Here is a 14565-nt window from a genome sequence, read left to right as displayed (position 1 = left end):
CACCTCAGCTTCCCAACATGGTGGTGGTACGTTTACTGCCAGCTCTGGGAGCTATAGTGGGTCTATGCTTTTATCCAAGCAGCGTGTAGCCCAGAAAACTTTTGTTTGTTTGTTTGTTTTGTTTTGTACTAGCAAAGGGTAAATCCACTATGCAGCTTAGACGTGCCACTTGCAGAGGCCTCATTCCCACCATACTGCAGATCTAGCTCACAGCTAGGAACACACCAGTAGCTCAAACCAGCAAGCTGCCGCTCATTTGAGAGAGACAATTAGAAAGCTGTTTTTACCTCCGTTTTAGAATCTATTCTCAAGTTTTAGGTGGAAACTCTTGCCAACTCGTTGGGTGCCATTTGTTGCTAGAGTATTCCTGCCTGGCCCACAGTCAGGACAAATCTTAGTCACCCGCAACTCCCACAGACGCTCAGACCCAACCAAGTAAACACTGAGACTTATATTGCTTACAAACTGGATGGTCGTGGCAGGCTTCTTGCTAACTGTTCTTATATCTTAAATTAACCCATTTCTATAAATCTATACCTTGCCAAATGGCTCATGGCTTACCGGCATCTTCACATGCGGCTTGTCATGGTGGCGGCTGGCAGTGTCTCTGACTCTGCCTTCCACTTCCCAGAATTCTTCTCCTCCTTGTCCTGCCAATACTTCCTCCTGCCTGACTACTGGCCAATCACTGTTTTATTTACTAACCAATCAGAGCAACACATTTGCCACACAGAACATCCCACAGCAGGTCAGTGCTTACAGAGTCACCTCAGTCACTGTAGTCCCTAAATGAGCCAGCAACTATTTCCTCCTTTAACAACCAAGTCCACATCTTCTCATGGTTTAAACACATGGAGCTTCCTCTTCAGCTGCTCTGGGACCCTCATCAGCTCCTTTGACTTTCCCATCTACCTGGGAGAAAAAAAAATGCCCCAGGGCAAGAGAAGCAAAGCTCCTGAGCTGGTGATTCTTTCCTGGCTTTATTCTCACAGTGATCTTCTGACTAGATTGTTCACATGCTTGCTTTTCTCCACCTCAGAGATTTATGCTCTCCAGGGAGGGGGTGTACTGTGCTCAGGCCTCTGTCCACACATTAGACTGGATCAGCAAACTAAGCAGACCAGGTTAGAAACAGAACCCCTGCTGCTGGGAAGAGTTTTACTGCAGCACAGCCACACCCACTCCTTGCTAAGTTGTCAGCACTGACTTTCATTGATTGACATGAGTGCTTGCTCCTGAACACCTGTTTTTATGTCCCTGAGACAAAAATCCTTTCATCTGACCCTCTCCATAAAAGGGGCTTGAGGGCCAGTGAGATGGCTCAGTGGGGAAAGGTGCCCACTGCTAAACCTAATGACCTGAGTTCAATCCCTGGGCCCACATGGTGGAAGGAGAGAACAGACTCTGAAAAGTCATCCCCTGGCACCCGCATGTGTGACATCCCACAAACACACAAATAAATGAATAAATCAATGTATTGAATTTAAGGGGCATGCTCTACTCCCACTACTTCGCTATCCATAGAAAGAACACGGCAGTTTTTTCTTTATTTCAAGGTAAGCACACACTATATTAAGGGACTACATTGTATTCAAGGTAAAGAAGAGTTTTTAAAGGAAATATTCTTTGTTGCTGAGGTTTATTTTTTACTTAGCACAGTCAAGATCAAAGGAGATTACTTACAGGGAACACATGTGTCTTCTGACACAGACAGCATGAGTCCTGGCTGACTGTGTGATCCCAGCACCACTTTGCCTTAGCTCGTGTCTGGAACTCTGCACACTGAGACCATCAGTAGCTGTTTGGATCCTTACAGCTCTTTGGATGATGTTGACTTGTGAATTATAGGTTGAACCTGCCTAATCCAAACATTCCAAATCTACAATGATCCCAAATCTGGAACCTTTTGACCATAGAATTGATAATTCACCTTGAAAACTCAACATCATGAAAGTATCATATGTAGAATTATCCACAGTTCAAAAAGTTACCCTTTAAGCTATATATGTAAAGTATAATTATATGAATGCTACATCTAACCATGTTTATACTTGAGCCCTACCCATAAGATTTTATATATGCATATATTCCAAATATTTAAGCAAGATTTAAATTCTCAAACTAAGCCAAGCATTTGTGGATAAGTGGTATTCACCTTGTCTGTTTTACATTGGAAGGCACCATAGACACTATCCACTCTCTACCCAATTGTGCAAATCCCATTTAGTTGGGGCTTGTGTGGGATCTATAGGCTAAGATGCAGGGCTGGATGTTGTGTCCGCTGGGGACTGACTGAAATGAACATGCTGGGCCTGGTAATGTGGGTGAAGTCAGTCACCACTGACAGCAGTGCCAGGCCCTCATAACCTCACAGTCTCACATCTATGCTTAGACATCTGAGGACCTGACACCTGTCATTTATACAGTGTCTCCTTAGGAACATGGGCTCTGTGCTCAGCTCCATATGATAAGTGTAGCTGCCTCCTATTGGTCCTGCCCAGTCCTAGTTGGTCAATGACAAAGAACAGAAGTTCAGGAGAGGAGCCTCTCTGGGGACAGCCTCTCATGGGTGCTACAACAGAAGCACTTGCCTATTCTTGCTTGACTGACCCTTGTTTATTTTGATTTTCAAATCCAGAAATTTCCACAATTCCTGCAACAAGGCCCTCAACTACAGGAGGATACAGAACTACAGGAAGACCCACAACTGAAGGAAGACACACAACTACAGGGAGACCCACAACTACAGGTAGAACCACAACGCTAGGAAGACCCACAACTATAGATAGACCCACGACTATTTAAACAAGACCCACACATGTACCCACATCACCCCGAGTCTCCACCTCTATTCCTCCAACACCAGCACACACACAGACTCACACACCAGGTACAACTCATTGTGGTTCAGGACCCAGATTCCTTCTCATGAGAGTTAGTAGGAGACAGACAGTGAGTCAAGTCAGAAGTATAATAGAGGTAAAGAGTTCTCTAGCTGGGCTAACAACAGCTTCATAACGTCCATAATTTTCCAGTCATAAGTTATATTCACCCTCTGCTGTGCAAAAGCTTGATTAAGGAGGACACACATCTCTCTATATCAGACTCCCCAAGGATTCACTACTAGCCAGATTTAGGTGCATCAGTGATCTAGGATAGCTAATGAGGATTGTGCGAATCTGGTCCAGCTGGACATGACTTTCTGATGAAAAACTAAGGAATGACTGAGAACTATGGTGAGGTTAGGAGACTCTTGGAGCAAGAGAACAAGGAGAGGAGGACAGTAGAGGCCAGCCACCCAGCCACACAACCACACAGCGAACAATGGAATAAGAGTAAAAGTAAGACATACAGAAGTAGGAAAAAGAAAATTCCAGCCGGGCGGTGGTGGCGCACGCCTTTAATCCCAGCACTCGGGAGGCAGAGGCAGGCGGATCTCTGTGAGTTCGAGGCCAGCCTGGGCTACCAAGTGAGTTCCAGGAAAGGCTCAAAGCTACACAGAGAAACCCTGTCTCGAAAAACCAAAAAAAAAAAAAAAAAAAAAGAAAATTCCAGGAACAAAGGTAGACAGGAAAATTTAAATGAAGGAGAGCTGGCTAGAAATAAGACAAACTAAGGCTGATCTTCATAAGTAATAAGGAGACTCTGTGATTTATTTGGGAGTTGGGTGGCAGGACCTCAAAGAGCAAAAGAGCTAAAAGAGTGACTAAAGAACCAAAACAGTATGTGGCAAAATTAATACTGAGTGTCCCAGTAAGAAATACACTCAATTATAGAACAAGGAATATGCTTTCTAGATCATGTCTCAACCTCACAGCCTAGGCCTGCATATAGGTGGTTAGCAAATATCACAGTTCATTATTTTGTGCTTTTGTTTGTTTATTTCTTTGTTTCCTGTGCTGGGATACAACACAGGGGTTAGCACGGGCTAGCCAAGCACTGTATCATTGAGCTGCATCCTTAGCCCTCAGAGTTCCTTTAAAGGCCACTGTGGAAGATATTGGTATTAGAAATTGAATTCCATCATCCCCAAAAGAATTATATTTAATCATTTCCGTGTTTAAATTTCATTATTACATTATTGGTTGAATATTTTCTATGTGATCTTACTGTACTAGTTAGTAGGTCTTGCTCAAGTTCTGGAATGTCACCAACTTTTAAAAAGGGACCTCTGCTTAGTTTGTGTGTGTGTGTGTGTGTGTGTGTGTGTGTGTATGTGTATGTTTATGCATGTATATGTCTGTGTTTGTGTTAAGGGTCAATCATAAAATTCAGCCTCAGTCTCACCTTCCTGAAGACTAACTTTGTAGTTACTAAGGTTCTGCCTTGAAGCCAACAATGCTTTTCCAAAGCCATGGCTCTGCTCTTTGATTAGGGAAGGTCCGAAGAGTTAGTGATTTTGTTGTGGTAGCAATGAGGAGGAGGAGGGATAGTTTGAGACAGGGTCTTCAAATCCTAGGCCTGTCTTCAACTTATTAATGAAGTTGGCCTTGAATTCCTCATCTTCCTCCCTCTACCTCCCAAATTCTGGGTATACAAGTGAGTTCTGGGTTCATAAGCATTACCCACAGCCTGGCTGTTGAAATAAAAAGTTTTAAATTAAAAAGAAATGAAACATTTGAGCTGGCTTCAATGGCACATGTTTACTATCCCAGAACTCAGGAGTCAGAGTTGGGAGATCTTGATTTTGAGACAGATGAGGTATAAAAAGACCCTGTCTCTAAAGTAAGTCACTCACTGAAGTAGATAAAAGAGAAGAAATGCCTTGTGGATATCATACAACAGACAAGTTGTTTTGTTCACAAATGTACCCATCAGGTAATCCCACTGAGGAAGAATATGTTAAGATGAAACTGTTTACTGTCTTCAAATTCAGATAGTAAAACTGGACATTTAAGCATGGAATTGGAGAGGTAGAGGCAGCCAAGCTCTGGGAGTTTGAAATCTGTTTTATGCAGCAAGTTCCAGGCCAGCCAAGGCTCCAAAGTGAGATCCTGGCTCAGAAAACCAAATGATAACAACAAACATTAAGTTGTCATTCCCTCTAACCCCCGAAACAACATACACACACACACACACACACACACGCACACACACACACCATCACACCATCACACCAAATTCCAATGATAAAGAAGGCTAGTGTTGCACCTGTTTCTCAAAACCCCCAGAGACCACCAAGGAGCAGGTTTCTGATGTAAGCACATAAGGTTTTATTCAGGTTCAACCTGGGCCACCACCAGGCAGATGGAAGGAAATGTGGGGGCAACCATGAGCCCACGTGTAGAGAGTTTTTATAGGAAAAAAAACCACAAGCCAGGAATTGGCAACTTGGGATTGGGTAGAAGGTATATGGCATAAGGAGAATTTTTGAAACTATTGGTCTAGACCTTGGACCTGAAACCACATTTGAAACCATTGGGTTAGACTTTTGGTGGGGAACCACAGCCCACTGAACAGGATTATCTGGACTACTCAGAAGGATAATCTAGTTATCTTCAGAGGCACATTCCTGAGGTTCTTCATGGAACTGAGTACAACAGGTGGTCTGAGATGGTGGCCCTTTCCCCAGTGTAGAGCCTGTAAAGTCAAGTCTAGGGCCTCACACTTTTGTGCCCAGATTGCAAGCCCCAGAGGTACCACCAAAGATGAGCATGTCAGAATGCAAAAGCAAGGTTTAATTCAGGATATACAAGCCTAGGCAGGGACTTCATCCAACAGATCCAACACAGTGGAGGCTGGAGGAAGTGCCCACCTCTTGCAACCTCAGTTTTTAAAGGCAAAATCCACAAGGGTACATCATTTAGGGGTGCTAGTATGGGTACAATTCTGATTCGCTTGATTCTAGGGGCTTTTTAGAAATCATGGCTTAATCTTACTTCTAAGGGAGTGGTTACCCACAACCATTTTTCATTGGCTGCCCTCAGGTGGAGACATTTCTGTGGACAGTTACCCTGGAAACCAGGAAGAGGACATTCCATAATCCAGCAGTCTTTAACTCATGACTACCTTGTGACTCTGTACCTTTACACTTCCTGATTTCTGGAATCTGGACTGACTGGTTTCAGTAACTAATGGCCTATTCTAGTAACTCATGTCCTGTACCTAAAAGGAGAAATCTTAGGTCTTAGATTTAGGCTGAATGCATTTTGGTCTTATTTCTAAGATGGCTCATTTTGGTCTCACAATACTAGGGCTGTAGTTCAGTGTACAGCACTTGCCTCAGTTTTATAATACCCTAAAATAAATTCCAGTACAATAACCCCTACCGTAATTTTTCTGAAAAGAAATATGAACAACATTTATGAAAATGTTGGTTACTAATTCTCCATTTCTTCCCCCTCTCTTCTTTTTTCCATCACAGATGCTCGCCGTTCTTACAAAGTAGTGGAAGGTGTGGTGGGTCACCCTGTCACACTGCCATGTACTTACTCTACAAATGGGGGAGTCACTACCGCATGCTGGGGCCTTGGTGAATGTCAATCTGCTTATTGTGCTAGAACACTTATCTGGACCAATGGATATCAAGTCTCCTATAAGAGGAGCAACCGATACCAGCTAAAGGGGCATATTTCAAAAGGAAACGTGTCCTTGACAATAGAGAATGCTATTCAGAGTGACAGTGGTCCATATTGTTGTATAGTGGAGATTCCTGGATCTTTCCATTATGTGAACTATTCCTTGGAAATTAAACCAGGTAAGCTTTCTTTATTTCCTTTGTTTATTTCTTCAAGTGACCCTAGTCCTCTGTATGCTAATATTTTCTGTTTTCCTCTAAGAAGGAAACCAAAGGTTGCTATAAATACATTTGTGTATAGGTGGAGAGTTCTGCTCCCTGTCTGCCCTGCGTTGAGCCTTTGAAATAGGTCTCATATCTAGTCACACAATTTGTTGCCTGCACACTGGAAATGTCCATATAGAGGCAGGTTCCCTCCAACACCTGTTCTCTGTCACTCAGCAGTGTAGTAACAGATGAGCAGCAGCGGGTAGTCCATAAATGACACTGACACACAATTCCCTCCAATCATCTTTATTAGAATCAGGAGGCCCCAAGGCCGAGATCAGACCTCCAGCTGATAGGAAGAGCATTAGACAGAAACAATACCATCTATGAGGTTCATCCCTTGATGGGGTGTGAAGAGGCTTCCAGGGAAGGGGGGGCTTCTATTTACAATCCAGAGAGGAGTTTCATTAAGAGCAGAAATGTGACAGAGAGAAGGAGGGAGGTCAAGAGTGAGAGCAAGAGCAGGAGGGAGAGGGAGAGGGAGAGGGAGAGGGAGAGGGAGAGGGAGAGGGAGAGGGAGAGGGAGAGGGAGAGAGAGAGAGAGAGAGAGAGAGAGAGAGAGAGAGAGACAGAGAGAGAGAGAGAGAGAGAGAGAGATGCCAATACTGGAATGAGGGGCTCAGGCTGGTCCCCAGACCAAGGAGAAAGTCTGACTTGTTACATCTTTTAGTGGTGGAGGTGTTAGCTGCTAGGTCTCAGGATGAAGGCAAACTAAGGTGCATATTGACATATCAAAGCAGACACTAGCTGCCATTCTCTCAGGTAGGCCAGTACCTGGCACACCCTGCCCCCTCCATAAATTCTCCAGCTTAGGCACTGGGCTGGGCTGCCCCTCCTCCAAGTGCTCTTCCCTAGGTAACCCACTCATTTTGGCTAGACAGGCCCCTTAGGGTTTTTGACCTCTTGGCCCCCAATCTTGGCTCCTTGCTTTCCCCTCTCCTCACATGGGGAGTTCAGTTTGCTGGTCATGTTCACTCTGGATCCTACTGGATGCCTCTGTCTGTTTTCTCCCTCATATCTACAATAAATCATCTTCTCCACCATCTTCTTTTTTTCTTTAAATTTATTTTTAAATATTTATTTATGTATTATGTATACAGTGTTCTGCCTGCATGCCAGAAGAGGGTGCCAGATCTCATTACAGATGGTTGTGAGCCACCATGTGGTTGTTGGGAATTGAACTCAGGACCTCTGGAAAAACAGCTAGTACTCGTAACCGCTGAGCCATCTTTCCAGCCCCCAACCATCTTTTATTTCTTTTTTTTTTTTTTCATTCAGGAAAAAAGTTGCCTATCATGTGATTTAGTTCACCATAGCATAAGTGACAGAGAGTATTGAACAGCCAGATGTTGATTAGGACTGTAAATCAGGGGCTGCTGTTAGGCCCCTATCAGACAGCCTCTAAATATGTCAGCAAGTAGAAGGAAGGCAGGGCTTGACCTATTCAGACTGTGGGATCATGCAAAACAATGTTCTAACAAAAGTTTATGAGAACTACAGTCTGGAATCATTACAGTTTCAGTGTTTCTTTGTTTGCTTCTTTGTTTCTTTCTTTCTTTGCGTCTTTGTTTCTTTGTTTCTTCCTTCCTTCCTTCCTTCCTTCCTTCCTTCCTTCCTTCCTTCCTTCCTTCCTTCTTTTCTTTCTGTTTTTTTGCCCCCAGAGTTTATCTGTATAGTCATGGATATCCTGGAACTTGTTCTATAGACCAGACTGGCCTTGGACTTACAGAGCTTCCCCTGCCTCTGCCTCCAGAGTACTGGAATTAAAGGAGTGTACCGTAAGAACCAGGTTTCACATATCCTTGTTGTACATATCCTGATTTTTTTTTTGCACTGACTAAAACAATAGGCTCATGAGGACTTCCTGCCTTCTGATGCTGTTCCTAATCTCTTTATATTTAGGACTTAACACAGACAATGGTAATCAATAATAGATACTAGAAACAATCTGTCTCTATATTTTTTAATTAAGAACATTCTGTAGTCTTTCAGCTTCTAGATTTTCTTATATATCCATTCATTCATTTATTTTTGTGTTTAATTGGATTTGTAAAACTGCATTTATTATGGTGTGGCTGTTTGTAAATGATGTACATGTGGTGGGATTACATACTATGATGTATTTGCCAGAGAGAAAACTCCTATGCTTGGTACTCTCTTTATGATTTTATGTGAGTTCTAGGGATGTAAGTCAGCTGACCAGGTCTGCAAGTCTAGGGCCTCTACCCATTGAAACAACTTACTGGATCCCTGTTTATTGATTGACTGATTTCTTGATTTTGGTACTGGGCCTTGCTTTGTAAATCAGGCTGACCTGGAACTTCTTGCTCACACCTTAGCCTCCCCAGTGATGGTATTATAGAAATGTGCCACATCTCTTGTTAGGATGAAGTCCATTCTGATGGGGCAAGAAGCTGCCTTTTAAAACTATGGCTGTGAGGCAACTCAAGGAATCCTGAAGAAGCTAGTCATGGAGTATGAAAGAATGATGTATAGAGACAGCTTTGGGGAGGAGACATAAAGTTCCTGGTGCCTATCACAGATGTGAAATTATGTTACTAACTTGGCTGAAGTTGAATGATTCTGACATCCAAGGGTGCCCACTCACATGAGAATAAACACACATTCACACAAACACAGACAAAACACACTGTCAGACAGACACACAGACACAGACACACACACACATAGAAAGAGAGAGAGAGAGAGAGAGAGAGAGAGAGAGAGAGAGAGAGAGAGAGTAAAGTGTCTTGGGGTTTGGGTAGAAATGTGTCTAGCATGCCTGAAACCTTGGGTTATGTCCCAGAACTGCAAACACAATAACCTCTTAAGGCCTCTGGTTATAGCTTGGGAAGGCAGTGGTTCTGCACACATTCAGCCTAAAACTCTGGGGTTAGAGCCCCAGCACCAGAAATGGGATAGGCATGCCATTACAGCATAGCATTGCTAATTTAAATTCATTAATTGAAGGTTTTATGGAGCTTAGAGATTTGTTAGCAGGTCAGTGTAGCTAGAGTATTCCTGCCTGGCCCACAGTCAGGACAAATCTCTGTCACCCGCCAGTCCCACAGACGCTCAGACCCAACCAAGTAAACACAGAGACTTATATTGCTTACAAACTGTATGGCCGTGGCAGGCTTCTTGCTAACTGTTCTTATATCGTAAATTAACCCATTTCCATAAATCTATACCTTGCCACATGACTCGTGGCTTACCGGAATCTTCACATGCAGCTTGTCATGGTGGCGGCTAGCAGTGTCTCTGACTTAGCCTTTCACTTCCTAGAATATTTCTCCTCCTTGTCCCGCCTATACTTCCTCCTGCCTGACTAATGGCCAATCAGTTTTTTATTTACTAACCAATCAGAGCAACACATTTGCCATACTGAACATCCCACAACACTACCCATTTTCTTTTTTTTTCAAAAAGAAGGTTTTAACCTTAACAAAGTAAAATTACATATAATTTGGGAATTTGGGCATAGCTTCTCTTGCTACTTCCTGCTGGAGGAGGGCGCTGTATCTTTTGGGGACACAAAGAAAATTTTAGGATTGTGGAATAGTCCATGAGGCTGTATTGTCTGAGTCAGTTGCCTTGAATCTGATCTGGACATTAGATTATCTGGGCCATGGTGTCATCAGAGACCTTTCAGGGGGTCTTGGCTGGTCAAACCTTATGTACCTTAATCTGGAACAAATCCATAGCCTCTTGCTTTCTGTGGAAACAAAAGCAGAGTCTCCTTTCAAAGTAACACATCCTTATATCCAAATTTTAAAGTCAAGGAATCTTTAAAATAAACATATTGGTTTAACTCAACATCTTTTACGGTCAAATATTTTTCTGCAGTTAAAAATCCCAAAGACAACACAATCCCGATTCTCTGTGTAATATTCATCTTTACGATGCTAATTTTTTATATTAATTTTACTGTCTCTTTAAAGACTTATTTTTTAAAACTATGTATTTGTTTATATAACTGTATATATTACCTTTTTTGTCTCTTTCAAGCCTATGTATATTTTACACACATTGTAAACTATTACATCTGAATCTGCCTTATTGTGAATCTATTGCTTTAAACTGCAGCATTTGTAAGATTGAAACGGTGTTTTGGCTGCTGGCTCTGCCCACCTCAGCTTCCCAACATGATGGTGGTACGTTTACTGCCAGCTCTGGGAGCTATAGTGGGTCTATGCTTTTATCCAAGCAGCGTGTAGCCCAGAAAACTTTTTTTTGTTTTGTTTTGTTTTGTACTAGCAAAGGGTAAATCCACTATGCAGCTTAGATGTACCACTTGCAGAGACCTCATTCCCACCATACTGCAGATCTAGCTCACAGATAGGAACCCACCAGTAGCTCAAACCGGCAAGCTGCCGCTCATTTGAGAGAGACAATTAGAAAGCTGTTTTTACCTCCGTTTTAGAATCTTTTCTCAAGTTTTAGGTGGAAACTCTTGCCAACTCGTTGGGTGCCATTTGTTGCTAGAGTATTCCTGCCTGACCCACAGTCAAGACAAATCTTTGTCACCCGCAACTCCCACAGACGCTCAGACCCAACCAAGTAAACACTGAGACTTATATTGCTTACAAACTGTGCAGTCGTGTCAGGCTTCTTGCTAACTGTTCTTATATCTTAAATTAAAGCATTTCTATAAATTTATACCTTGCCCGTGGTGCGTAGCTTACTGGCATCTTCACATGCGGCTTCTCATGGTGGCGGCTGACAGTGTCTCTGACTCTGCCTTCTACTTCCCAGAATTCTTTACCTCCTTGTCCTGACTATACTTCCTCCTGCCTGACTACTGGCCAATCAGTGTTTTTTTTATTAACCAATCAGAGCAACACATTTGCCATACAGAACATCCCACAGCAGGTCAGTGCTTACAAAGTCACCCTTAGTCACTGTAGTCCCTAAATGAGCCAGCAACTGTTTCCTCCTTTAACAACCAAGTCCACATCTTCTCATGGTTTAAACACATGGAGCTTCCTCTTCAGCTGCTCTGGGACCCTCATCAGCTCCTAAGAACTTTCCCATCTACCTGGAAGAAAAAAAAATGCCCCAGGGCAAGAGAAGCAAAGCTCCTGAGCTGGTGATTCTTTCCTGGCTTTGTTCTCACAGTGATCTTCTGACTAGATTGTCCACATGCTTGCTTTTCTCAACCTCAGAGATTTTTGCTCTCCAGGGAGGGGGTGTACTGTGCTCAGGCCTCTGCCCACACATTAGACTGGATCAGCAAACTAAGCAGACCAGGTTAGAAACAGACCCCCTGCTGCTGGGAAGAGTTTTACTGCAGCACAGCCACACCCACTCCTTGCTAAGTTGTCAGCAGTGACTTTCATTGATTGACATGAGTGCTTGCTCCTGAACACCTGTTTTTATGTCCCTGAGACAAAAATCCTTTCATCTGACTCTCTCCATAAAAGGGGCTTGAGGGCCAGTGAGATGGCTCAGTGGGGAAAGGTGCCCACTGCTAAACCTGATGACCTGAGTTCAATCCCTAGGCCCACATGGTGGAAGGAGAGAACAGACTCTGAAAAGTTATCCCCTGGCATCCGCATTTGTGACATCCCACAAACACACAAATAAATGAATAAATTAATGTATTTAATTTAAGGGGCATGCTCTACTCCCACTACTTCCCTACACATAGTAGGAACACGACAGGTTTTTTTTTTTTATTTCAAGGTAAGCACACACTATATTAAGGGACTACACTGTATTCAACGTAAAGAAGAGTTTTTAAAGCAATTATTCCTTGTTGCTGAGGTTTTATTTTGTAGTTAGCACAGTCCAGATCAAAGGAGATTACTTACAGGGAACACATGTGTCTTCTGACACAGACAGCATGAGTCCTGGCTTACTGTGTGATCCCAGCACAACTTTGCCTTAGGTCCTGTCTGGAACTCTGCACACTGAGACCATCAGTAGCTGTTTGGCTCCTTACAGCACTTTGGATGCTGTTGACTTGTGAATTGTAGGTTGAACCGGCCTAATCCAAACATTCCAAATCTACAATGCTCCCAAATCTGGAATCTTTTGACGATAGACTTGATAATTCACCTTGAAAACTCAACATCATGAAAGTATCATATGCAGAATTATCCACAGTTTATAAAGTTACCCTTTAAGCTACATATGTAAAGTGCAATTATATGAATGCTACATCTATCTATGTTTATACTTGAGCCCTACTCATAAGATATTATCTATATGCAAATATACCAAATATTTAAGCAAGATTTAAATTCTCAAACTATGCCAAGCATTTGTGGATAAGTGGTATTCACCTTGTCTGTCTTACATTGGAAGGCACCATAAACAATATCCATTCTCTACCCAATTGTGCAAATCCCATTTAGTTGGGGCTTGTGTGGGATCTGCAAGCTAAGATGCAGGGCTGTATGTTGTGTCCTCTGGGGACTGACTGAAATGAACATGCTGGGCCTGGAAATGTGGGTGAAGTCAGTCACCACTGACAGCAGTGCCAGCCCCTCATAATCTCACAGTCTCACAGCTATGCTTAGACATCTGAGGATCTGACACCTGTCCCTTATACAGTGTGTCCTTAGGAACATGGGCTCTGTGCTCAGCTCCATATGATAAGTGTAGCTGCCTCCTATTGGACCTGCCCACTCCTAGTTGGTCAATGACAATGAATAGAAGTTCAGGAAGAGTCTCTCTGGGGACAGCCTCTCATGGGTGCTACAACAGAAGCACTTGCCTATTCTTGCTTGACTGATCCTTGTTTATTTTGATTTTCAAATCCAGAAATTTCCACAAGTCCTCCAACAAGACCCACAACTACAGGAGGATACAGAACTACAGGAAGACCCACAATTTCAAGAAGACTCACAACTACAGCAAGACCCATGACTACATTTACTACAGAAGACTCCCCTTCCCCATTCCCCCAAGAGCCAAGCAACGTCCAGTAATCAGGTGGAAGCAGCTTTTGAGAGAAACGATGCCCTTATTCCCATCTACCTGTTTTTTTTTTAATAATAAATGAAAGTCTAGAATGCAAGAATTATGTCCTTAATAAGTCACTAGCCTGTGATGGTGTCCCAGCCTAAGAATCAGGTGTGCCCTCTGTGCTCTCTCCTGTACTCTCCCGTATTCTCTCTCTCAGTGCAGTTTCTCTCTCTCTCTCTCTCTCTCTCTCTCTCTCTCTCTCTCTCTCTCTCTCTCTCTCTCCTTCTCTCTCTAAATAAAGCTCTAGAAAGGTAACCATGGCTCATGATTCTTCTGTCACCAATACATCCAGCATTCTCTCTCGTCAGTATGGCCCGAGCACCGCCACTTAACCAACAGTTAGTATATACCATGTTTGTCCTTCTGGGTCTAGGTTGCCTCACTCACGGTGATATTTTCTAGTTCCATTTCTTTGCCTGCAAATTTTATGCTGTCATTGTTTTTCTCTACTGAGTAGTACTCCATTGTGTATGTGTACCACCTTTTGTATTTAGTGAATACAAAAATAAGTAAATAAATAAAAAACTAACCAACCACACCTGTGGGTCACAAGGTCAGGGCTACAGCAAGGCACAAAGATTTCTGGTCATAAGATGCTGCATTTAGTGCCTTCCCAGCCTCAGAGTGGGTGGAGCCAGCTGAAGTCAACCCAGCCTGCATTTCAAGTTTTATCTAAAGTTAGATTGCTAGAAGCTTAGCTTAGTAGCTAATGGCTATTCAAAGATCTAAGATACCTTGAGATAACTTTGGCTCTGACCTTCAGCATTCTATCCCTCCCCCATTAGGATGCACTTCTACTCAGTCAAGGT

At 43.0% G+C, this 14565-nt stretch overlaps 1 protein-coding gene and 1 pseudogene across 7 annotated transcripts in view; one reads left to right on the top strand and one right to left on the bottom strand.

Annotated features, from left to right (window-relative positions):
- LOC102912248 (fatty acid-binding protein, heart pseudogene) overlaps positions 1–14565 on the bottom strand; it is an 87551-nt pseudogene that overhangs the window by 35576 nt on the left and 37410 nt on the right. The window lies entirely within an intron of this gene.
- The window catches only part of LOC102924806 (uncharacterized), a 179241-nt gene that overhangs the window by 144507 nt on the left and 20169 nt on the right, over positions 1–14565 (top strand). For 5 of the 6 annotated variants that reach the window (XM_076578215.1, XM_076578214.1, XM_076578211.1 and 2 more), the window contains 2 exons: positions 2639–2749; positions 6365–6697. In XM_076578215.1, coding sequence (XP_076434330.1) covers positions 2639–2749; positions 6365–6697 — 444 coding nt within the window. Of the gene's footprint in view, positions 1–2638; positions 2750–6364; positions 6698–13552; positions 13622–14565 lie in introns of all 6 variants that reach the window. The other variant, XM_076578213.1, reaches the window with a different exon arrangement.

This window comes from Peromyscus maniculatus, chromosome 8 (assembly GCF_049852395.1).
Source record: "Peromyscus maniculatus bairdii isolate BWxNUB_F1_BW_parent chromosome 8, HU_Pman_BW_mat_3.1, whole genome shotgun sequence".
Taxonomy (NCBI): Eukaryota; Metazoa; Chordata; class Mammalia; order Rodentia; family Cricetidae; genus Peromyscus; species Peromyscus maniculatus.
This window is presented reverse-complemented; position numbering and strand designations above follow the sequence as displayed.